Source organism: Rhopalosiphum maidis, chromosome 4 (genome assembly GCF_003676215.2).
Source record: "Rhopalosiphum maidis isolate BTI-1 chromosome 4, ASM367621v3, whole genome shotgun sequence".
In the NCBI taxonomy this organism is placed as follows: domain Eukaryota; kingdom Metazoa; phylum Arthropoda; class Insecta; order Hemiptera; family Aphididae; genus Rhopalosiphum; species Rhopalosiphum maidis.
Window position 1 is genome coordinate 23,659,439 of NC_040880.1, and position 22,917 is coordinate 23,682,355.

At 26.5% G+C, this 22,917-nt stretch overlaps 1 protein-coding gene across 1 annotated transcript; it reads right to left on the reverse strand.

Moving 5' to 3' along the window:
• Window positions 1-1,057: 1,057 nt before the first annotated feature.
• Window positions 1,058-21,879, reverse strand: LOC113549316 (translational activator of cytochrome c oxidase 1-like). Its single transcript, XM_026950561.2, has 5 exons — window positions 21,575-21,879; window positions 19,762-19,871; window positions 19,325-19,455; window positions 17,055-17,229; window positions 1,058-1,322 (listed from the first exon to the last, which is right to left on the reverse strand). The coding sequence occupies exons 1-5, from the start codon at window positions 21,777-21,779 to the stop codon at window positions 1,122-1,124; spliced, it is 822 nt and encodes a 273-aa protein (XP_026806362.1). The 5' UTR covers window positions 21,780-21,879; the 3' UTR covers window positions 1,058-1,121.
• Window positions 21,880-22,917: the final 1,038 nt, after the last annotated feature.

The following is a 22,917-nucleotide window of genomic DNA, read 5'->3' on the forward strand; positions in this document are numbered from 1 at the left end:
TAGTACCTGTGATTCGGGCCTAGACTTGGGACCCAACTCGGATGCGCTAGTTATTTCAATACATGATATCTCTTCTGCAGTAGTTAATGCATAAAATAAAAAATAAAATAAATATTAGCATGTACTATTATGTCAAGTGGAAATAAATAAAATTGACATAATATAACAATATCTTTTTATAACAATCGATTACACAACTATTATTTACTGTAGTGACGATAATTACGATATACATATTATATAAAATCAATTTCCATTTCTTTAAAAGGTATATGAAATGGTGCCTATAAATAGATAATTTTAAGAATAATCAACTCGTGTATGTGTAAATTCTTCTAATATTGGTTTATAAGCTTATATATCACGGGTGTTTAGGTGTGTGTGTATCAAATTATATATCATATTATAAATAATAATTGTAATTTTTATTATACAAAATACTAATTGTATTGAGTATAGATACCTATAATAACAAAACTAAAAGAAAATGTAATATTTTCAAAATTCACATTATTACCTATATAAAGTATTTTACATGTAGTATTTGAAGTATTTCATAACGTTCGTTTTTATGCATAAATTAACAATAAATAATTTGAACCAGTTTTTATCATTATTATTTTTATAAATTAATTATTTATATATTTTGATATATGTGTACCAAAGTTTATTTTTAAATAACCGATAATATACCATAATACGTATAATGTGTGTTATCGTTAATCTGCTGAAATTTGATGATAGCTTTTTTTGTGCGTAATAAGCCTATTCAATAACATTTAAAGTTGACCTTTTTCTAAAGAAACAGCTAGATTTAATTTATAATTAATAAATACTTTTAGATTATTTTTTATGCTCTAGTAGAAAAAACGATAACAGAAAATAAGTTAAAAAAATACATCAGTATAATAAGTGTATTACTATACAGGGTGCGGCGTAATGCACTGTAATTATACTATACTCTTATACTCTACTATACTTACTCTATTCAGAATCTAAAATTGTTGTGAATAAAAGGTAATAATTTAGTTTAAAAAGATAAATAAAAACTGCCACATAAATTAATAAAATCTATTAACAAACTTGTATTACCTGATAATTAACAATTTCACATCATTACATTAATTTACATTATCATAAACTTGAATGACATCCGGTAATCCTTGAACGTTATTAATAAATTTTGCTAAATGTTCGTATTCTAATTCGCTTAATGATACTTTTTGTAGGGGCAAGTGTTCCTCTTCAGCATGCACTATGTCGTACTTATATTTTTCAAGATTGGTCCGAACTTTGGCAATATCATTTGGTTCACAGAGAAACTGTAAATAAAATTAAACAAATCAATTTTGTTTGAATATTACTTTGAAATTATTTATGTTATATAATTACCAAATGAAAAATCTTTAAAAAAATATATATAAACATTTTATACCAAGGCACCAAGCTATCTAATTAATCAATAAAAACGGCCTGATAAATCATATTATGTATGTATAATATTGTATAGTATATACTTTACGTATAAATACAAATGCTCCAAGATAAATGCTATAAAGAATAATAATTTTTGACTATTATTGCTACGATTTGTGAGTCTGAATTTTTTTTAATTAAATACTTTATAATATAGGTATATATAGTGTATTAATACTAAATATTTTAAACTGGTACCTACCTATATGAAAAAAAAATAAAAATTATAATATAATAATTTATCAATATAACATAAATAATTAATATAATTTTATTATGATTTATGATCAAAGAATTTTGAAAAACTTTACCTACAGACATACGTCTATATTTACCAGTTATATTATTTTTTACTGTATAAAAACTATTTCTCCATAATAATTAATTATGTCAGGCTGTTTGATTTTATTTCATTCTAGTAGGGTTTATTTAGTATAATTTAGACTGTGATATTTATTAAAGTCAACTGATTTTAAAGCCTATAGTTAATATCAAACAAATTACAACTCAAACCAACATGGTACGGAACTACGTATGTAGTTATATAAATTATATTAAATAACTATAGATAATTATAAAAAGTCCATAAATATCTTTAATAGATAATTTAAATGACAACTACATTTACTAATTGAGTTTATTTGTAATAAACTATTATTAAGACATAGCTGCAAATGACTTTATATATTGTTACAAAATAGTAAATACAATGTTAGCTTAACAGATTAAATTGAAAAATTAATGTTCTCATATGTAAAATATTGATAAAAAGGAGTATTATTATTTTATAGAAAAAATATTTTAGTAATTTAAATAATAATAATATATTTCGTTTTTATAAGTCACTGTTCTGCTTGCCTGGACATAAAATATAAAACTATTATTTATACTTAACAAATTGATGTTGGAGACGGCGGAGGGGTCAAGAGGGCGTCAGAACTCATACGGCGTGAATAAAAACCTGTTATTTAAAAACATCATTTCACAGCCTACAAATGGTCGTAAGTAAGCAACGAGTATAATATTATGCAATATGTGCTGTGGGTTCGGAAATATAATAGGAATAACTAGTTAGTAGATAGCAGACTTCCTAATTATTCCTATGCTCACAATATAATGATAGGAATTCTGGAAAATAGGAAAAATAGTCGATTTTACTTATTAAAGAAGTTTGTATCCACAGTTTCGTCATTGACAAGAACCGAGTAACAATATATTATAAAATGTAATATATTTATTTTGATTATTGTCATAATCATATTTAAAAATTTAAGCACAGACTTCTTTATTTAATAAAACAGTTATTGGATATATACCGATTGCAACGTATTATTATAAATTTATAACGAAGTAGTTCTGTAGTTGTGTTATAACCTGTAGCCCGGGAATTTCACCAAAAATAGGGTGTTGCTAAGCAACCAAACGATCAATACTGTACGCTGTTCGGCCGTTGCCACCCACGATGTATACAAGTGGGATGTTACTGAATAATACGAAAATAAAGTAAAAGCTAAAACGTGGCAACGTGTTGCGCGCATTTTACAAAGAGAACACAAAAGCAACAACCGAAGGGGAGAAATAAATCATAACAAGATGAGGACTTGGTTGTGAGTTTATGACCGTCCCGCAGCTGCTTTTATTGAGAAACATTTTTAATATACCGATACCATCAATTTCATATCCAGCAGGTAGCCAATTAAAAAAAATATATTTTCGAACGGCCATAACAGATATTGTATACCAAATAAAACATTGCGATTTGTAAATAATGAATCAATTTTGTAATTAATTTTCTTTGTCTAGATTCCTAGCTTTTGGTGAACTAATTTTATTATATACTATAGACCAGAAAATACTTGTATATAACATATTGTAATTTTCACCAAACGGTAGAATATAATGAATGTGATACGTTTAGTTTCGGCAAGCAATATTATTAAAAAGTTTAATTAACTAATTCTAATTACCGACAATTTTAAATAATTTTAAGAGTTTCCAATATCGGTTAATATTAAAATACAACTAAACTTCTATCTTTGCATGTCATGCTGTAAATAAGGAAAAATTATGCAGAGTTGGTATACGATCCTAAACAAGACCCATCGACGCAGTGACGCCGAGCTTATTTTTTGTGAACCGAAATTTAAAATTTTTGTCCCACCAACTCACCCGCCTAACCAATTTATACGATAAGTGAAGCGTTCAACGCCACTGCATCTACGTCAAATACAACTAAAGAAGAAACGTTAAGCTTGGTATCAATAATAATCTCAAATAACACGTACTACAGACATACTACTGTTGATAACAGCAGTTTATTCATCGCCACGATTATAGATTAATATTTCGGATCACAACGTTAGTACGTGCTAGACATCATTAACACGCTTGTGTTTGCATTAGAAAAACGGACGAACGTTTTGAATTGTACAAGAACCTATAGAAACGACATGAACGGATTTTATTTTTATAGTAATATATTATATAATATTATAATTTATAATAAACGATGTAATAATAACGCACGGTGCAGGTGTTCCAAAAGAATGCGGTAAAGTGCCTATCGTCATTTTTAAGAAACAAGTCGAAATATCGTAGCGAGTAATGTAACCGGACGCAGAGTACATGCGTTAGAATAGGTATAGGCGAGGGGTTCACGACCTGTGTCGAGGGGGTATTATCACTGAATCAATAGGTTACATTTTAACAACGACGCATTTTGGATGTATGGCCTTGGGTTTATAGAGCTGCTTATATTCGGCGTCTCTTTGTAATATAATGTGTGTGCGGTGCGTGTACGTGTACGTGAGTGTGCGTGCGTAAGAATGAGCCCACTGCGTACGTGTGTTGTATAGTCAATAATCGTGGAACGCGGTTTGCTTGAATACAGTGTGTGCGAGAGAGATAGAGAAAACACCGAGAAGAAGGGATATTAAATTGAATTTATCTAACATACAGCTTCACCCAAATACTGAAATAATTTCATGCTGCTTACTAAGAATATGAATAAACTACATAGATTAAAATTAAAATGTTTAGTATCAATTATGAATTATTTTTATAAACGTATTGGAACTAGCTACATTACTTAATAACATAATATCCCACCGAAAACACTTCAAGGTTTTATGACAAAACATTTATAAGATTTGACGTAAAAAAATTGAAAAACAAAAATAAAAATTTATTTCCACGGGATACATTATTCTTCGAGTTAAATTAATTATTAGTATAGATATTTGTTTAAAAATATTTAAAACATAAACGTATTTCTTTATAGACACAATCATAATGTTAGTATATACCATTTGATTTATTGTATCATGTATTTAATTAGTAATTTTAAACATTCACTTTAAAACGATTTAGGATTTTAGGAACAATAACAATAATAATCATAATACAATCTTTACTTTTCTTATTATACTTTTAACTAAAACATTGGGTTTTTCTTTTATATTATAATATACGTTGCTTCGAAAAAAAATCAAAGACCTATTCATATTTTCAATTTTTTCAATTATTTTACCTCATCTTATAGTTGATTTTAATTTAATTTGCAGCGCTGACGTTAACGATAACCTAGGGGTCGCACATCCGAAATGCGTCGTTGTTAAAATGTAACGATTGATCCAATGTAATACCCCTCTCTTCACCCAACACGGGTCGTGGACTCCTCGCCTATACGGCCCATTGAACTACGTGCTTCAGTGGCACGGACACGGCTTAAATAATATTATTTTTTTCTCACTACGATATTTTGAATCGACTTGTTTCTTCAAAATATTACAATAGGCACTTTTACACAATCACATCGAACACCGAATGGGATTATTACAACGTTGATTATAATATTATAAATATTTCTATAAAATCCGCTCAGTCATTACTCATTGGTTTCTACAGGTTTTTGTACAATTCTATAGACGTCGTCCGTTTTTCTAATGTGAACGTCGGCGTGTTAATTATGTTTAACACGTATAAATAATAAAATAACATAGTAACCTGAAATATTTATCCATTATCTTATAAATCTTTTAGCTAATAGAATTTTTATTTCTTTTTGGAAATATTCATTAAAAATGGTAAAATATGTCTAAACAGTTAACAGACAAACTACTACTTTATTATATACACCTATTATTATTGATTATATTATACAGTATAATATAGTACATTATTATACTATATACAGAGTGTCCCAAAAAGAACGCATTTTTCAAATTAGTTGCCATTTTTTTTTTGTTTTTATGTTCACAACATTGTTCTCATTAATTTTTTAATCTACTATCATTTCGGTTGGTTGTTTTTCTGTAATCAGTTTTTACCAAATGTCACCATGGACCGAATGCCAATTTTCAACACGTGTGGTGGTTGTTAAGACTTTTTACCAATCTAACGAAAGTGGTACGGAGATTGTGCGACAACTTCGCGTTCGTTTCTTACTCGAGCGGGACGTTCGTCTTAATGTGTCATTGATAGTATTGATACGTCGGCTAATAAAAAATTCGAAAAAATTGATTGAACTGTTGATCTCGAAAGCCCCGGTTAAGTTAAGGCGTCCTCGTGAAACTCACTAGAGAGCACTAAGCGGCAGCTATTGTTAATTTTCTCGACCGCATTTTGGCCTGTCAACAAGCTAGTGGAGAGCAATAGGATAATATTATTTTTCATACATAGACCAGATGTTATACTGAAACTGTATTTATCCTTTTTTGTAATTTTTTTGAAAATAATTTTTTTTCTTTTTACCAATTTAAAAAAGCGTATTTTTTTAAATAATTACATTTTAACACCAAGCAATAAACAGCAAATATTTATTTATAAAATATTTACAGTTTAAATTATTTATTTCTAATCAATATAATAACGCGTATGAAAGGACATTGATAAAATATACTACTGCTACTATTTTCATCATAAAATTTCATGTTCTCAATTTTATTTGTTGTTTGATTAATTATATCTTTTATTTTTGTATTCATCTTTTAATTGTTAATATTTAGAATACAAAAAAACGAAAACTGATAAATTAATATGAAACTTGAAAATGTAAATTGACTGATACTATGAAACCCACAAGATAGGTTTAAATGTTTAATAAATACTAGAACTTTTTTTCAATGGATTAATGAATTGAATGCAAAATAACTGAAATTATGTTATATTTATTATTAGTTGTCTGTTGACAGGGTATCATCTTATCCAGTGCGACGGTAGTGGCGAGAAGCTAGGTAAAAAAAAAAAAATTGTGTAGTAGCCACTAACGTATAGTAACAGGAAATTGAGTTGTACCATTGAAAAACCGTTAAAAAAGCTTTGCCGAGCAAATGGTTGAACATATAAAGTCGTATAAGGTATCAATCAATCAATAAAAAAATATTGTATAGATGGGAACGGAGGAACTCGCAAGTTGATTGGTTATACCCGCAAGTGTTATCTCTATCTTACTAATGTAGATCATAGCAAATTGAGTTAAATTAATATTTTAAAGTTGTAATATTTTACATAGGAATAATTCACTTTAAAATGATAATATCAATAAAAACATATGACTATTTCTACCTTCTTATTCTTACCTTTAAATTTGATAATAGGTAAATATACTCTAATATTAAAGTTAACATCACAAAATGTGTTCTGCTGAATGAAAATTTTCTATGATCTACATTAGTAGGATAGACAACACATGCGGGTATAACCAAAAATGTTCAATTACTTTAAAGACCGATTTTTTATACACGACGAAAATATCGTAAAATATAATATGTCTCGCGATCCTCCGATTATTCATCCCCATAGTCATATTATTGCGGCGGCGCGCCGAACCAACAGTGCTTGCCGTATCGTCATTCGTCATAGAAATAATAATTATTACTAGGTATATAATATACGAATATATAAAAATATCAAAATTCGTATTCAAGTTAAATACAGCCATATAAAATTGTGACTTTTTATAAAAAAAATAGCTGATATCACATCAAAAACACTTCGTTATATAAATCCGTGTAAAAAAAAGCTAAGTAAATAGTTAATAATTATAATTTATTATAATTTCTGTTGTGACATTATATTTAGTAGGTAATAATTATATCTTTAAAAGACGTAATATAATAGGGTAACTAAGTAAAATTCCGTTTTGTAATATTACAATTGTAATTTAAATACCTATGACGACAAATAAGATCAATTATTGTAAAGTTAAATACTAGTCATTATATTGTTTACCTATATTTGACAGGACATGTAACTATGTGTAAAGTATACTTAAATAAATACAAATAAGTAGCTATCATAGTAAAATTCGTAAATAAATTAATAATTTATAGAAAATAATATGCTATGTGTTTAACTTTTAATTGATCTTATCTGTCGTCATAGGTATTTGTAATATTACAAAACAGAATTTTACTTAATTTCAGTTATATTGGTTTAATCATTATGCTAATCATTATAATCTACTATAATGTTACTACAGAAATTTTTTAAACTTCGCTTTTTTTTTTGTACGGAGTTGTAATGAAGTGTTTTTGATGTGATAAATATTATTGCTTGCTATTATGCTTTCTGATTAAACTTAGCCAACATATGAAAATTATAGGATAAAAATTAACTTCGAGATATCTAACTCGAATTTATATTGATTTATATTTCTATGGGAATAAAAAAAAAAATTCAAGTATTAAATTTTTTGAGTTAACGCGACTCGACTTTACCTTATACTATATTATGTTTTAATTTGAAATTATTTATTATAAATCTATATATCAAAAATTGTTTAATATATAACACTATCTGTTTAAAATTTAAATTGGATTTTTATTTCATAAAATAAATACTATTATTAAAAAAGAATAGAAAAATAAATTTTTCTATTATATAATTTTTAAGAAACTGCTCGGTCACTCGATTCTATTATATTATAAGGATAAATATAAAATAAAATATCGTGCTGTTTAATATAATAATATTTTGTTTTGTCCAAACCCTTGAACTATACATCATTATTATTATTATGCATTCATCAAATATTTAATATATCTGTGCTCCGTAGGTCGACTATACCAATGCAGTGCAATTTGTTAATTACAAATTTATAATATACATCATATTAGTATATTACTGTTATATTTATGGCCGCTAAACTAAATTTGGGTGATCCATTATTTAACTTATGACACACGTTATTTCAAAAACTATTAACGTTATTGAAAATATTTTTCAATATTTTTATCGTTATCATAGACCAAATTCATTTTTAATTCCTTATTCCAAAGTAGAATATTTTTTGGAGTAATTCAATACACATTCATTCAAAATAGTCAAAAACGTTAAAATTATGAAAACAAATATTTTCTAAGGTAATGTAGTGTTACTGTTAAATGGAGCATGACGTAGGAAATAGATGTACGTATAGACTATACTTATATAATAGATTATATGCCTACGTATATCGCCTAATTTTGACGTACGCACTTAATATTATTATTATCATTATTTGTATTTAAAATAATTTACAATACACAGTCGTGGCATTAAAAGAGGATCTCTCTCGTTTAAATTCCTCTATCGTCGTAAACTCGTATTATAAAGTATAATTTATGATAATGTGTTATATATTAGTGTGCAGTCGTGTATACGTGTCGCGCTGCGGATTACGAAACCCCAAACGCAGGCCTACACGAAAAAAACATCACAGTTTATGGCGTTTGTCGTATAAGACCCGCCGACACACGAGTACAATGTTATTTGAACAGCGGGTGTCAACGGCCGACGCCGATCGTTATTTTTCGGGTACCGTGAGCCACGAGCCGGAGAAAGTGAAATAATATTAGTCCTTGAACCCTCGCGCTGGCGTCACCCGGGAAACGACGCATGTGCCTACCGACGCGACGTAGCCAGTCTATCGGCGCCGCATTGTACGCATTTGTATCACTGATTAATATATTATTATTATTATTATCGGTCGTCTCCATTTTTAATGGATGTCGACCGAGAAACGGCGCCGTTCAAATGATAGTGACAACGACGTTATAACAATATGTATATACACATTATACAAAAATGAATATTTCTTTATATTTTTTTCTTTGTAGACTCAAAAACTACCTTTCAATAAGAGTAATATTAATAAATTCTTTGAGACTTGGAGGGTGTTTACTATTTATGGTTTATTTTTTCGACCCTTGGGTTATAGGTTGCTTAAGAATAGCCATATGTATACCTACATCCATTTTTGGGACACAAAAATCGAACCTTTTTTTTATTAATTTAAATAGTTACCATTAGTTAGTATCATTAGTACCAATAGTTATCATTAGTTACAGATCATATTATTACTATTATAATAAGTAGGAATATAACACACAATCATTTTAAAAAAAAAATTTTTAAATAAATAAATATTAAAAATCAAATATATTAAACAAGGGTATTGTATTTTACATCGTATTCGAGCAATCGGCTATCACTACCCAATTAAACCGATAACTATATTTAAATATAATGTAAAGATGCATATATTTAGTTGTTTACATATGTAGGTATGTCGATGATTCCGCGGAAGACAACGGATAATTCACAACACTAAGTATTAGAACAAAATAATTCCATTTATAGTGTTGGGCTATAACTATTTTAATTGTTCGATACATATTTTTAATATTAACACATAATGACGAATACCAATTTCATCGACATTGAATTTACTTTAAAAAAATAGTTGAATTTTATTCTCAGTTTTAAAATAATTATAACATAAATATGTCCAAAATTAAGAATTTAAAAATCATGAAATTAATCATTGTAATTCTGTTCATATTGATTTTAATTTTAACTGACACACAACCGAAAATAATTGAAGAATACACGAGTAATATAGCTATAGTATATTACATTAAACCATATCTACTGCTACGTAGTACGTGGTCGTCGAAATCTGTGTCTTTAATACTATACAATCGTCGTCTTTTTATAATATTAATCAGTCATCGCTTGTCGTCTTAAACAACTCGACATACAATACTGTTTGACATTTCCTTTTCGTCGAACACATAATATAATATTAAATATTAGACTCGTACCACTGTACCAGTATATTACATACTATAAAAACACATCTCTCAAAGAGTAATGACCGCATCACATACAAGAATAATTTCTTGAGTATTTTGATACATAAACATCAAATTTAAGGCGAGCAGTTTATGAGTTATACGTATTTAAAGTTTAGTCTCGTGGAGTGGAGTGGTACGGGGTTAACCCGCTATGTTAGTCCACTACTCTGCTTGTCTAAAATTTAAATAAGTATAACTCATAAACTACTCGCCCTAAATTCGAATTTTATGTATCAAAATACACAAAAAATTATTCTGTTTTGGAATATGAAATTAAAAATCTACGATGTCATTCAAAAAAGGAAAAAAAATAAAAAATTATAAGGATAAAAATATTTAAAAATATAAATTTTTAATAAAAACGTTTTTTAACAACTTGAAACTATGTAAAAAAATATCTTCAAAAACATTAATACTTTTTGAAATAATGAGTATTGTTTCAGAATCATCCTATATATAATTATAATTAATTAAAAACAATTTTGTTCATCTAAAAAAAGGTCAATGTGCCGTGAAAATTTTTTGAAGTGTATGGTATGCTGTGTATAATGAAAACCACGGACCTATACACTACGGGCGTAATATGCCGCCTTTTCATTCGCGGCGGAAAACGCAGGTCAACGCGGCGGAATACGCCATGTATAGTCCCGGCCTTACATATTATTTTAATATATAAAAACGATAAAAATCGTTAGGATGTATCGTGGGAATAACTACTCGTTTTCGGTACAAGTTCTGAGAATAAAATAGTAATCTAATGGGTTGTTCGTTGCCATGATGATGAGATACAGTCGACCGACAGGTGGACGCAAGCGTGTTGCGTGTTCTTCCCAAAAATCAATAAGTTATAGTACGTAACGATAGCAACAGAGACTACTTTCACTTTACACTGTGACTCGACAGCGGTTCAAATCAAAATTTAGAAAATAAAATAATATATTATATTATTATTACAGCAGTATCCCCAGATCTATAGGTTTTGTTTTACGTACAAACGTCACATTTTTTTTTTTTATAGCATATTTATTTTTTTGTTAACTAAAAGTTTAAATGATGTAGGTATCACTCAAACAGGTACAACTCGTTTTACTAAAAACAAAATTGATGCTGCTACACATTAATAATCTTATATATATGCATTCATGCCTAAACATATACATTTTATAACATATAAATTAAATCTGGTATAGGCGTTATAGCTAATAATTAAATCTAACGTATCATATTCACTGGAACACAAACTAGTTAATAAAGTCACCTTGACGATAAAATGAATTGGAATTTTGACCTATAACCTTAAAAGTTATAATCCAACCGGTTATAGAACTATGCATTTTAATTAAACTAAATATTTACTATTAAATTAATTTGTTAACGATCTACATCGTGGAGCGGAAATTGATAATGAAAGTATAACAAAAAAAAAATAGTGGTTAATGGTTATTATTAATCAAAACTATTCTGTCTATACTCGATCTATAATGCATAAGTTATAACTTATACTTTTATATATAATATATATATTATAATAGTACCTTCTATGTATTTTATATTAATGCAAAGCTATATTTTTTCGATAGTTAAATCTTATTTTTGTAAACAATTTTAAGTTACTAAAAAGATGCTACTTCTACATATTTTGCTGTAAGGAGTTATATAAAATACACAGAATTGAAAGGTTGGTATTAATAACGGTTTTTAATTTTCTATAAAATAGAAAAAATAATAAAAAATAATAATAATATAATATAATATATATATATTATTATTATATTTAATAATATTAAATAATTTATAAAAATAAAAATATAACAAAATTTGTTATAAAACATTTATATAAATTATCACGAAATGCGGCAGAGCAATCAAAAACATACATTGACAATATTCCACTAAATATAGTAAATAGCAATTTGCCGGTATGAAATTTACACCAGTGAAAATGTTTTTCAATATACAAAAAAAAATATCTCAACAGAACAACGTCCTACATATGATATAAACTGGCATAATTTTGTCAAATGACATATATAGAACAAAACATTGTAGTTCTTCATTGTTTTTAAAAATAAGTACCTTACGTTCCTTGAAGGTCTATAGTACGTACGTATTAATTATATTATGATATAATACAGACTTCTACATTATATAGTAAATTCTAGAATAGTTAGTAGGGGCATGTACCGTTTCCTCTAATTTAAAAAAGGTTCGATTCCTGTTTCCGCCAATCTACCTGTTATGGTAACATTATAATAATTTGTATTAATTTTTACAGAATTGTACAGGGTTTATATGATGACATTAAATATTAAAAAATATATTAATAACTAATAAAGCAAATAATAAATACATAATATTTTGTCATAGTTATAATAAATACAATAATAAAGTAAATGTCCCTGATTTATAAATACATAATATTTTGTAATAGTTATAATAAATACAACAATAAAGTAAAAGTCAATGATTCATATATTTTTTTTTATCATATAATTTAGAATTTATGACTATAAAGATTTTTATTTTCCACCAAAAATATGGAATATATTAAAATTATTCCATAGCAGGTAGATTGGCGGAAACGGTCATTTCAAATTTTGACGGAAACGGGTAATTCCCGTTAGTAGAATTAAGATTATAGAAAACCCGGCCCGTTTATAGGTATTTTCGGCCACCGGTTGGCCTCATTTGGCTACTTTAAAATGTAGGGTCGGGCAAATGCATACTCCTGCCACCCCCCCCCCCAAATTACGCCACTGCAAGGCCTTATATTTTATGCGAATAATACGAATCAATACAGGTTTATGGAGCGTTTGGCAGTTGGCAGGATTATCACCACAAAAACACAATGGAATTGGGGAAATATTGGGACAGGTTAATTGTAAACGAGTATTTAGCAAATTAAAAATGATCAAAAATCGTCTACGCGCTTCATTATCTAATGATTGCTTGGATGCTTTTTTATTAATGTCTGTAGAAAAAGAAATATTAAATGATTAAAAATTTGAAGATATTTAGGACATTATTAAAAACTCATCTTATACTTTATCTAAACTATTATCATACACATCATTACATGAATATATAATTATATGATTTAATTTGTCATTCTGTTACTTGGTGCTACTGATTTATACCTATGTATTAATATATTTTACATTTTCTTTGTAATAAACATAGAAAAAGTTCCTAAATCCTAATTATTTTAAAATGTTGGTGAAATACTATTGAGGAAAAATGTTATATTTTATTAGTTTAAGTTGGACCGTTAAATGTGGGAAAATGGGCCGATTGCATACAGAGAATAGGGGGCCGAAACCCTTTCCAGTCCGGCCCTGGCTACATCCCATTACATCTAAGCTAATTTTTTTTAATGTAGCAATATTATACTTCAGCCAGAATTCTTATAAAAATAAGTAAAATTCCGGTACGGGATCATCATTATTAAACTATATAAATAATCAAAATAAACCCATTAATTAATTTTTTTGTATAAAGTCATAAGTTTTATATCAAACAATAATAAAATTTACTAATTAACTAATAGTATAGTTCAGTTGGTGGGAGCATTTTTGAGCACCAATTTTTGGTCGTGAAAACAGTTGTCCCCATTCATCCCCGCCTGCAAGTTACGCCTATGTATTGTACTTTACTTATATAAACTATAGTACTATACATGCATTATTGTATTATATGTACCTAAATTATATATAAAATAGATTGAACATTTATTTGCAGCAAGTTTACTGGATGATGTATAATGATTCGGAAATTATATTAATTATTCATATTTTATCATTTACACGTGTACGGTTTTTTTAGTTAGTCGATTCTTCTAATTATTATACAATGGTATATACTCATGTAGATAATGTTTATGGACGTTTGACCTTATTGTGCTGTACAATATTTTAAAATACTATAAATATTTCATTCAGAGATATACTTGGAGATAAAAAGATTGATAATACCGTTAATTGGTTTGGTCCATCTGCTATCATGTTAATTATACAAATTTTTTTCAACAATTTTCTTTATTAATCAATAAAAAATAATTTATAAAGCAAAGCACGGCGTAATACAAATGTTGGAATTTTTAAATATTAATATAATTATACAAAGAGGTCATTTTTCACATAGGTATCGTTATGTATAAAGTCAATTATTTTTTAATCGAGATATTATATTCTTTATTTTATCAATCAATTTTTTACCTATAATAATTTATTAATTTGGTCAAAAAATCTCACTCGTTAAAATTGTTGCTAAATTTCTATGATTAAAAAAGCAATAATTAGTATTGAAAAAAACGGATTTCTTTCAGCAATTTGAAAAAAAAAGATTAGCTATTTCGGCCAGATTACATTCTACGGTTATTCTATTAGAGCAATAATATTATTTACTAATTTCAATATGGAGCCGCATTTTACCGGCTAGTTGAAAACTCGATTTGTCGACATGATGACATACCACATTGCTGACATATAATTGGCTGATACCCAATTTGCTAACATAGTCAACTGCATTTTTAGATAAAAATACAATTTTGAATAGGTACTTAAACTTAATAGTATTGAATGCAAACCTACCCATACTTTCAATTAAAATTATCCAAACATTAATTATTTTTTTAATACACTTAAGGAAGGTCAAATTTAATTTACAACTTTATCAATATTAATTTATACAATATGTCTTTCACAAGATATCAACTTATAACTCTTTAACCTTAGTTGGTATATCGTATATAGCCGATGTATATCTTATATCTAGTTTTGATCAATTTAACCTAGACGAAACCAAGTTAGAAGTTAGAACTTTAATACAATGATTTCGTAGAAAAAATGAACAGTACGTAATGTAATTATTGTACTTTTAAAAAGCTTCTTTTGGCTAAAATTTTAGTACATCTTAGGAGGCTCCCTAAAACTGGGTCGGACGTATAGGATGGAAAAATTGTATTGCATATTTTCTTTGTTTTTATATTTAATAAACTTACATAATTTTCAATTTATTTAATAATTTCAAAATTTTGAATGGTGTATTTGATATTGTATTCGTTTATTTTTAGTAAAGTAATATTTATTTTTTTCCTAGGAACTCGTCGATGACAATTGTGCTTTATTAAAACTTATTTAATTGTTTATAGAACATAGATACAATTTATTATACATGGCAATACATATTATAATAAATTATTAAAATTACCCTTCGGATATTTATCTATTTATTAACACCAACTAGTAACTACTAACTTTATCACCAAACATTTGTTTTCCGTTTTAAAAAGAATGAAAAATTATTTACGATTAACTATATGTTGCAAGATTAAATTCCTTAGCCATAATAACTATAGATTATAGAAAGTGACTTAATGTCATCATTAGAGTATGGAGGTATTTTATTGATGACTTTTCAAGAATTAAATCTAGAAAAAAACAAAATCTATGAATAGTTAGCATTAAAATCACCTTATACCTCTACTATTATTTATTATTTATAATATTAATTAAATTATGTTTTTCTTGTGTACATTTTTAATTTATAAAAATAAATAATGGATATTATACTTGAATCAGAATGTTTTCTTTTTAAACTAAACTTAAATGAAAAAATAATTGCATATTGTTGAGAAAATAAATTTATTAAGGATATTTAGTAATATAAAATTTATTTTTTTAGGATAGAATGTGGTGAATTTAATTTTTGGTGTAGGTATGGCACATGGCACATTGTTAAATATACCCCTGATTCGACTGATTCTCAATACAAATAGAAATTGACTATTAATCAATAAGTAAATAATAAATATACATTTATATTGTTTGTCATAGGTACTATAACATTATAAATTTCTAGGTAAAAATCTGTACTTAATTAATAAATATATAGGTGTAGTGGCAGATTGAATATAATAATTGCTATATTTTTGTATGTAGTCAAAACTACCTTTTACACTTTCTTGATATCAAAAAAATCTCTAAAATTTTCATTAAAATTTATCAAATAGTTTTTGAGTATAAAGCTAAAAATATACATTTATATTCATACACAAGATTATAAAAAGTCCTTTTAATTCTGTAGCTAGTGAAAACTCAATATATAAACAAAAAAATATTCAATTTTCATAAACTAAAACAAAATTCTTGTGTGAGCCATCCTATGCCTATTGCAACCTCTATAATTTGAAAAATGATATAAACATTCTCAGTTTCAAGATAATTGTAAATAAAATTATTAAAATTTGGTGCCAATTGGTTTAAAAGTTTTCAAGATAATCGTATACTAATAAATGCGCATGTTTTTGTATAAAAGATTGTAATATACATGATAAACACATTTTAGTTATTAAAATAATTAAAAGATTTTTTCTTAACTACCTAGTGTATATTACTATATTCTACTGGACTCTGAGTTAATACTTAAAACTATAATTAAAGGATAAAATTAAAAAGTTACTTTATAATGGCCAGGTTCTAAATCGTCGCTGTCAGTTTCTACTTCTTCAGCACCAGCATTGATAGCATGTTCTATACAATCTTCTGCTGCGTTTGTCAAATCTGATGGTGGCTTAGCTATTAGGATTCCTTTGTGAATAAACAAATGCTTAGCTCCAGAATCACAATATGCTAAACTTTTAATAAAATAGAAAAAAAAGATAATTAATAATACATAGATGACTGATGAATTAGCTTAAAAAGATATTATATACACAAAAGCATATTTTTTTTTTATATATTTTCAAGTAATCTTAGAGTAAAATTACTCATTACAAAAATTATAGACAATAATATTTTTGAAGGTATAATATATTGATTTATTTTAATATTGTCTCATTTAAATTTACAAAATTATTTTATTATTTTTAAAGTCAAATATAAAGTCAGACAAATAATAGTTTAACAAAAAACTAATAAGTCAATCTCTCAAAAATACTATTTTTTATCATTTTTGTAAAAAGTGATTTTACTTTAAGATGACTCAAGTAATAAAAAACAATTTTAGACAAATGCATATATCTATATTACTAGCGAGTCTGAGAGAGAAAAAAATATTGTGCTGACACCATCTTAACTTAATACTTTAAAATTATCAGTTCTTTGAAAGTAATAAAATTCACATAAAAATAATTTGTAACTATGTACATACTATGAACATAGCACATTCGGCTCCCATTTTACAAAACAGTAAATTCCCAAACGGCTCCCGTTGAAAAAGATTTTACGACAATGTAAATTCCCAAACGCCTCTGGTATTTTATAACACAAATTTCTCCTCACTTCGTACAGACTGTCTTAAAAGAGAGATATGGTTAAAAATGTGTTGGTGAACACTAAGTAAATTATAAAAATTATATAAAAAGCATACATTATCGTATTATTGTGAATTAAATTTAAAAGTTAAAAAAATATAAAACTTGTATATAATGTATATATATACGTATTAAAAAAATCAAAAATTTAAATTATAGGTAAATTATTTTGGTACAAGTTTTTTATATGCTCCATACAAATACGTACCGAGTACACGAGTATGTATAACATATAATCTCAGTATAGAAATTATGTTCAATGTTTCGGTATTTTCGATTTTATCAATATATCTTATATTTTCAATATTCAGTTTTATACATTTTAAATTTAAAAATATGATGTACAGGTATACAGTACTCGATAGTAATATCTACATCCTACATGTTATGGTAAAAAATAATAACAATCAACATGCATAATTTATTCAATATACTAAATAATAGATAACAAAATTAATAATTATTGTTTTTGAAATAAAAAATCGTAAAATTTGTTTACTTATAAGAGACTTAATGGAGCTCAAATTTGTATACCGATATTAGTGTTAGCAGTTTAGTTATTGCAAACCTGTTTGTAAATTTTTTTCGGCGGAAGCCGTTTTGAAATAAGCAAACAATGGACGGAAGCCGTTTGGGATGTACCACATACTACTCATTTAAACAATTTCATTTAGCAAAAAAAATTGTGCTTGGTTTAATTGAGGGTAAAATAAAACTTCTTTAAAATGTTATAATATACTAAAATATTTTCATTAAGTGGAACATACTATCATAATATTTTTTGATAAATAGGAACTAGGAAGTAGGAAGTGTTCGAGTTTTAAGGAGCTTTTTGATGATACAATAACATAATTATTTCATTATATTAGTTTTATATTAATATTAATTTGAGTCAATACTTACATACCATACAACAGTATGAATAAGTTAAAATTTAAAATTAATGTAAATATTTTGAAAATTTAATTAAGAATAGAAAATTATAAAATAGATTTCAGTGAGATAAGTTTCAAATGTCTATGTTTAATATTTTTTTAAGTACAACAAACAAATAAATGTTTTATATTTTGTTTAAATATCCAATTTTGTAAATATTTAAACTTTAATATCTCCAAGAATTGTGCATTTATTTTTTTTATACCTATAACTACTAAAATTGAAAACTTGATGAAGTTTTAATTTAATTAAACTATAATTTTGTAAATTTTTTATTTTAAAAAAAGTTGCCAACATTTTAACTTATAAACCATTATAAAAGACATTTTTAATATTTTTTATTTGTGGTTAAAACAACATAAAAATAACTACAAAATAATTGATAAAAATTAAATAAATAAGAAAAATATTATTATAAAACCAATACATTCATTATTCCGCTAAAAATCTACTAAGGTTTATTATATTTTTAAATTCTTACCCTGATTTTCGTACTAAAGTATTTAAATTTTGCTTTAGTAGTTTTACATTTTCTGTTAATGATTGAATCAGTATAATTGAACCTCTAGGTCCTTTAATTTCATGCCAATGTACATCTGCTTTACTATTCGACTGAAAAAAAAATTATTTATTGAATTATAGTAAGTGAATTATATTTTTATTAGTCAATATATTTTTTTAACACCCATTAATTTTTATAATTTACATTATTATATAATAAATTAATGTGACTTAAATTTAAATGTAAATATGGTTTTATTAATAAAGTAAAGAAAAATTCAACTGTCAGTAAAAATAAATCATTCTTTAATAAGTTATTTTTATTTGTAACAAATATTAAAACTTTAAGTCTATTAAAATAAAAATATATCAGATACAAAAAACATAATTGCTGGATTTATTAATTTATATTTGTACTTGTGTTTTTATAGTATTTAAGATAGTATCTTTCGGCATACTGTTCTTTTTGGCCATTTCAATAATTGATGCCAATTTAGAGTTGGTTTCAGGATTTGAATCATTTTGTTCTGAAAAAAATTTATTAATTCAAGTTATTTTTTTAATGGATAAACTGCAAGACATTTTTTTTTAGATATGAATATTGTGAGTTTTAGTTAAAATAAATATATTGATTAAGTTAATCATATAAAATATAACATAGGTATTTTAATTGCCTTTTATTTTGAGAATTAATTTTAAGTTTAATTGAAGTAGTGAAATTTGTTTTTGATAAACTAAACTGTTGTAAGGAAATGTAGTAACTTAACTGTTACAGTGTAAATACAAACCATAACTACTAATTACACAGAACATAATAAATTGTACAATGGTATTGAGTATTGACTATAGGGAAGCAATATTAGAAAGCAATCTAAAATAAAAATACATCACAATAATAATAACAATATAATATACAATGCCAAAAACCATTAAAAATAATTTAAAAAAATAGATAGAACATTTTGTCTGATCACATAAATTCTGAAATACTCAACATCAATAACTTGACATTACTATGTATATTATTATATTAATTATGCTATTTTCATATGAGAAGAAAGTAATGTTCATCCAATACATATGCTACTTACAGTACTCAGTGGCGGACTGGGACAATAAGGGCCCGAAATGCGCTCTATATGACGGGCTTGAAGTATAGCCTATTAGTAGAAACAATTTTAAGAGGACCTTAGCTTCTTAGAACATGTAATATGCTTCAAGTTCTTATGTTATTTTCTATACCTATCTATATTTATGAACACATAATTATTTTTCCAAGTGTATATGGGGCTTGCCAGCCTGCCACTGACAGTACTGCAGAATTAATGAAAAAACTAGTATTTAAACTAAACTTAGATAAAATTAAAACGTATTTATTTTCAATACAAATTTATTGAACTGTTCATGTTTATATGTTTATGTAATTCATATCACCAACAAGTTTATAATGTTTGTTACATTGAGTTATTAAAACCAAAATCTCCAAAAAAAATATTCATGGATGTATTAAAAATATTTCAGATTACTGAGGGTAACGAAATATCATGATAAACACTGTATAATAATTATAAACTAATTTGTGATGTCTAAGTAATGTTACAAGCCCATGGCTATAATGTTTAAAAACTCTTATATAAATATCATATTAATTGGTGACACATATTTCGATCTATAAATTAATAACACAAGCATGTGAAGACCAGGATGTATATCAATAAAACAATATATACTATTTACTAATTTGAACATTTATTGATAATCACAAGTCGTTCATTTTTTAGAAAAGTCAAAACTCACAAAGACGGATATTGATACGAACGATGAGAATATTAATAATGATACGAGGCCCCTTGTGTCAACAGTCACTACCACCATAACCACCACTATATTGTAAACTAACTGTACATAAGGGTGATCGAGATGAGAGCTTATCAGACGGTTAGGGATATCCAAAACATTCAGAGGCAGGTCGTAACACCACACACCAACACCTTATGTTTACATATATTAATAATTTTGTATCAAGTTTAAACTTATAATAAATTATAATAAAGATATTAATACACTTATAAATCAAGTATTTAATTTCTACGTTGATGCATGAATCTACCTAGGTCGGCACTTAACAGTAACATGATAAATTAATAAGTATGTAGATAATCTATAGGCATACAGTTGGGCATAACATTAATTATTATCTGAATTTAAATTGCTATATTCACAAACATACCCCTGATGGCTAGTTTCATCTGACGGCTAAACCTGGCAAACAATAGTGATTTTATCTGATCATTGGCCCCTTTTATGTGCTTAATATTGGACCATTTGTTATGACCAGCATTTCTCTTGAACACATTATTACATAAGGCAGCACGGCAGGTATCAGCTACTTTGAAAAATGTATTTCTGTACATAATAGAATAAGCATAAGACATATATTTCTTAAATCTTAATATTATGCGCTATTAAATTGATTAATTTTATAAAATTTCAATATTTTCAATAATAATACAAGCCACAAGGCTATAGAATCAAACACCCGGTGATAAGTACTATCAGTTAAGTGCTAACCTGTTATCACTTATCATTGACAATAAGCTTAAAAATACGAATGTCTCGCTGCGCAGCATCTTTTTGATTACAAGTGGAAAACTAGCACGGACAATAATATTATGACCATAAATACAAACATGATAGCCAATCCGAAAAAATTGAAGTGTTTCGGTATCGGTATATTTCGGTTTATTATAGAACGTTTAAGCTTCAAGAAGTTACTTTTACGAATACGATATACTAACGAATAACGATACGTATCGAATCTTGATACGCATCAAATTTTTCTTATGGTAAATTTTAATTGATCTAAGTTTTTGCCATCATACAAATGCACTATGCAGGACGCAAGCAAGAGTCAATGTTTAAATTTTCTATAAAAGTACTTTATATTTAAATATTCATGTATTGATCTGTGTATGTATTATATATATTATCTTTCATTTTTTTTCGTTTTTGAACTAACGGCATCGTGGGAACAGCTTTCGCAATACTTCTACGACAGCGACACATATATGATATATCTATATGACTATATGAAGTATATAAATATAATAAAATATTACCTGTTTATAAAATATAGCTGTTGACTTCAATGATGAGAACAAAATGGCATCTAGTCGTTGTAAATATATACCTATCTATGAATGGGTTATAGGTATATTATATGACATAGTAAAAATACAGTCATCGAAGACCGGGCACCGAGGTGAACAATATTATACTACATAGTACATAAAATGAATCTATAATGAAAATATATACCTATATATAAACATATTTTTTTAGAACACTGCACGTCGGAGTATCAAACCCAGACGAAATGGTTGAATAAGGAGTAACTGAATTATTAGCCGACAATATTTTGACAGAATATTTTAGCTAAACATTTTTAAAATGATATTATTTCAACCGAAATATATATCTAAAAAATATCTTGTACGAAAAAAATGTTGCTAGCCGATGACGAATATTAATTCAAACGACAATAAAATATTAATAGACGTATTATTATTATTT